The 4,632-nt window shown below is 35.9% G+C and overlaps 1 protein-coding gene across 1 annotated transcript; it reads left to right on the top strand.

Annotated features, from left to right (window-relative positions):
• Positions 1 to 1,350: 1,350 nt before the first annotated feature.
• LOC142349306 (mitochondrial intermediate peptidase-like) lies at positions 1,351 to 3,468 on the top strand. The gene has a single exon (XM_075400777.1). The coding sequence runs from the start codon at positions 1,386 to 1,388 to the stop codon at positions 3,441 to 3,443; it is 2,058 nt and encodes a 685-aa protein (XP_075256892.1). The 5' UTR covers positions 1,351 to 1,385; the 3' UTR covers positions 3,444 to 3,468.
• Positions 3,469 to 4,632: the final 1,164 nt, after the last annotated feature.

Raw genomic sequence — 4,632 nt, 5'->3', positions numbered from 1 at the left:
ACATAAATTTTTTGATATAATTAATGTTTGTTGTTGTTGTTGTTTGATTTTGCTGTTCGTTTTGACTCGCTCTCTTAATATTGACATATTACAGCAATCTAATGCATCAATTTTTACTCCACTGAGTTATTTGTTTTGGAGGTTATCTTATCGTTCATACGGAATTTTTTGAAAAAGACTTGGGCTTTTTTGGGATTCGCAAAAAATAATTTTTGGGTTTTTCTATCTGTTCCTCATTTGGTCGCGCATCCACAAAATTGTGGATGGGCGGGGTCGGAACCTTATGTGCCATTGCACATTACCGAGCCGCCTTGTTTCCTTAAAGATTTGCAAATTGTTCACCAAAACGAGCACTAAGAAAACTTGATTGACCTAAGTAACTAAACCAAACTAATAAAAACAAAATTTTGTCCATTTAAATCTTTCCTACTTTTGTTTTAGCCTTCGCTCGTTTTAGGCGCTGGTGGTCTTATTTGAAAATTTTTTTAGTCTTGACGTTTTTAAATTTTTCAACTCCACAAAATCATTTTTGAGAGGAGTCGTTATTTGCCATTTTTAAATCACAGTAGTTATTATTTAAATACTTGAGCGGCAAAAAACAGCATTCTTCTGGGTATTTGAACACTTTTTAAACCGTACTAATTTAAATATGAACGCAATTGCTAAAAATTAAACTTTTTAACTCTAAACTTGTTCCACTCATTCAAATTTGAATTGCTCTCAAATGAAATTTGTAGAAATTATGTTAGTACTGTGGTCTTTCTTATGCGATTTTTCGCTTGACCATTTTTTTGTCTGATCCTTTCGACTTTTTTTCCTCTGATTGGTTTAAATTCTCTACTTAATTAAGTTCCTTAATTAATTAAATTCTCTAATTAAGTTGCCTTTTGGCTTACTAGACTCTAAGCATGGCATGCACCGAAACTGTTTTCATAAATTAATATCATTGACCAATTTGCAAAATTTGATGGCATTTAAGAAGGATCTTAGGACTAAAAAGCAGTGTAAAGAAAATCCATTTGGTGCGGTTGCATTGTTATATCTTTCATGAACATTGTTTTTTTCCGTTTCAACCCGCTGACTGTGAATGAGAATGATAGTAAATTTTGAAAATTTTCTGTTCAATTTCTTCCTTTATACTTCATTAAATTGATAGAAAAATTTGAAATTGATAGAAAAATTTGAAGTTTTCAACGGACTGTGTAATTTAGTATTCAGGTCCCAAATGTCAATTACTCTTTATTCTGTTTAAAAAAGATTGTGTTTTGTAATTATGTCGCCAGAAAATCGAGCAAGTTCTGTGGTTGAGATGGGTCGAAACATGTGCAGATGCACAGCAACGATTCTCCTTGCTAACTGAAGCAGTTAATATTTCAGTTCGCTACATGAATCCTAGTGTAAAGGAAATGCTGCGGATCCAGGCTAAAGGCTCATGCTTATACCGGTGCCTGAAATCGGATTCCAGGACCTCTTTTGGTATATTTCATAATGCTTTCAAAGCCCGCAAGGAAAAACAAGTTAAGCCTGAAACTGGATTCTTTGGGTTTCAAGAATTAGCGGAGGGAGAAAAAGCGTATGAGAAGCTTACAGATAATGCATTGGCAGTGGGTGAAAAATTACTACAGGAAGCTTACAAGAATAAAGGCAGAACAGCTGTGATAGAGAAACTTGATGAATTATCCAACACCCTCTGCAAAGTTGCGGACATGGCGGATTTTGTTCGATTTGTTCACCCACCTCACTCGGCTGCCGCTGGTGATTCGGTTGCCAGGATATCTTCTTTAGTGGAAACACTAAACACTGATGTGAAGCTCTACGAATTGCTAGCCGAAGTTATGTCTGGCCGAGGCACCGATATGGACCCCGAGACGTTTCGAGTCGGATCGCTTTTGAAATATGACTTCGAGCAAAGCGGGATTCATTTAAGTCGGGAAAAGCGAGAAGAATGTGTGAAAATTAACGATGAATTACTAGAAATGGGTCAGAATTTCATGAACGGTACTGCTATGCCTGTGGCCCTGCCTGAAAAAGATGTTAAAAAGGAATTTTCATGGATATATACTCCATGTGTTGATTCTCCGGGTTTCGTTGAAATCACCCAACCTTACTTGGACCATGACGATCCCGAAATCAGACGAATAGGGTACCAGAGTTTCTTTTACAATGAACAGACTCAAGCAACCTTGTTGGAATCGTTGATTCTTAAGCGTCATAGATTAGCTGAACTTTGTGGTTTTGCGCACTACAGTCACAAAGTTTCGCAACATAGCGCAATTGGTAGTTCTGAAAATGTTAGTTTGTTTTTGGAAACATTGAACAGAAAACTGATAAACTTTTCATCTCAAGAGTTCCGTCAAATGAAGTTAGTTAAAGATCAAACTGAAAAAAAGTCTGACGACTTTTGGCCTTGGGATGTTCAATATTATTTGAAACAAACCCGACCGTTCCTTCACAAAAGTCATCAACAATATTTTTCGCTGCCAACTTGTATGGAAGGTCTCAATACTTTGTGCTCCTCTGTTTTCGGAATTTTGTTAGAAATTGAGCCCACGTTGAGCGGAGAAGTCTGGCATCCTACCGTACAGAAATTAGCTGTCAAAGATATTAGAAGCAGCGAACTTTTAGGATTTATTTTTTGCGACTTCTTTGCACGAGACTCAAAACCAAGAAGTGACTGCCACTTTACAATAAGAGGTGGCAAGCGATTACGAAACGGCGAATATCAGGTACCAATTGTTGCCTTACTCTGTAACTTCACTACCCCGGAGAACCCTGCTGATAAAGTTTTGCTTGGAATTGGACAGGTTGAGAACCTGTTCCATGAAATGGGCCATGCTTTGCATTCTATGGTTGCACGGACACGTTTCCAACATGTTTCGGGAACTCGTTGTGTAACTGATTTTGCTGAAGTGCCTTCTAATTTACTCGAATTCTTCACCCATGACGACAGGGTTCTAAGAACAATAGCCAAACATCACGAAACGGGTCAACAAATTCCTGATGACTTACTAGAAGATCTTCAGATGCATCGAAAGTTTGGCAGTGCTGCAGAAATGCAACATCAATTACTGCTAGCAACATATGACCATAAACTTCATTCAGAATTGATGTTTGATGATCCTAAATTGTCTTACAAAAGATTATCTTTCGATTACTATCCAAATGTAGACGTCGAGTCCACCAGTGCATTTCACCTTCGATTTGGTCATTTAGTAGGTTATGGAGCTAAATACTACACTTACCTTTATTGCAAAGCAATTGCAACTAAAATTTGGATCGATTTGTTTCATCATAATCCATTTTCAGAGCAATCTGGCGCAGACTATAAGAATAAATTGCTAGTACATGGGGGTGGAAGAGATCCCGGGAGAATATTGGAAAGTTTGCTCGGTGCTAACCCTAGTATAGATTCTCTTACCGATTCTTTAATAAGTTCTCTGTGAGAGAAATTGAATATTTTTGCACTTGTTTTAATTATAAAATTTTTCAAATGAAGAGTAGATGGAATAATGATTGTTGGTTCAATTTTGGTGTAGAAGCCCAAGAAAGGCTGCCCTCGTTCATTGTTTATATCAAACTTGACGTATCGTTTTACATCTTCGTTTGTGCTGATGATTTTAAGATTGTTTCCACCACCTCCTTAGCATTGTTATTATTGTTCCGACCCCACTTGTGGGGGGAGGAACTATCTACTCAAATGGGTTTTTTTGTTCAGACAATTTTGGCCGATCGATATATTCATCGTAGAAAAATGCGAGTGGTATCATTAAAAAGCTCGTCCAGTGTAGAGTTAGAAATTAAAAAGATTTTTTTGAATTTAGTGTTTTCTGAGGAGTTATCGAGGTTTAAAGTTTTGTGTGAACACAGAAAATTTGGCATGATTTTGTTCACTTTCAGCTTAATTTTCGTTCAAATTAAGATTTTTTTCTTTAAAAATATCAATTCAAGACCATTTTTCAGGCTACTAAATGAAACATTTTTTCACTCTTAATAGACGAAAGGCGACAAAAATGCTAGTTTTGGTCTCAGGGGTAAGTTTACTATGAAAAATAAATCTCGAATTCTCTTTGAGAGCTGTTTTTTAGAAAAATTTTCGCTTTTTTGTTTTTTTAAAGTCACTTATAGACTAGTCACTTTCCATATTAAGATTCCGTTAATGGTGAACCTCGCTAACAGTCAAATAAAGCCCAATGAACAAGAAATTAGCTTTCGAGGGGTCGCACTTGTTTTCTTTTGGCTTCTACTCTCTCTTCGTAATTTTTAATGAAATTTTGATTTTCTTTTTGAGATTTTATTAAATTTTACTAAGTCCTGTAGCATAGATGCATTGACTAAAAGTGCAATAGGCTCCCTAATGATCATTAAGTGAATCTATCTAGTGCTTTGAATGGACAGCTAATGGTTGTTAAGACATTAAAAAAATATTTTCTCGAATTTTTTTTGATCATTAACCGATCTGAAACCTATTTTTCCGAACTCTGTGATTTTAATTAATGACCGGACTTATTCCTTTCTACTGCAACATAAATTAATCTGGACAGCGATTTTGACTGTTAACTATTTGTTTCATGACTTAGATGCCACGAGTTATCGCAATTTTTTTCAATTTTTGGATATTCTCATTATTTTGGT

Source organism: Convolutriloba macropyga, chromosome 11, assembly GCF_964194025.1.
Source record: "Convolutriloba macropyga chromosome 11, txConMacr16.3, whole genome shotgun sequence".
Taxonomy (NCBI): domain Eukaryota; kingdom Metazoa; phylum Xenacoelomorpha; order Acoela; family Convolutidae; genus Convolutriloba; species Convolutriloba macropyga.
This window is presented reverse-complemented; position numbering and strand designations above follow the sequence as displayed.

Coding starts and splice junctions, on each gene's coding strand:
- LOC142349306 (XM_075400777.1), top strand. CDS start 1,386: ATGAATCCTAGTGTAAAGGAAATGCTGCGGATCCAGGCTAAAGGCTCA.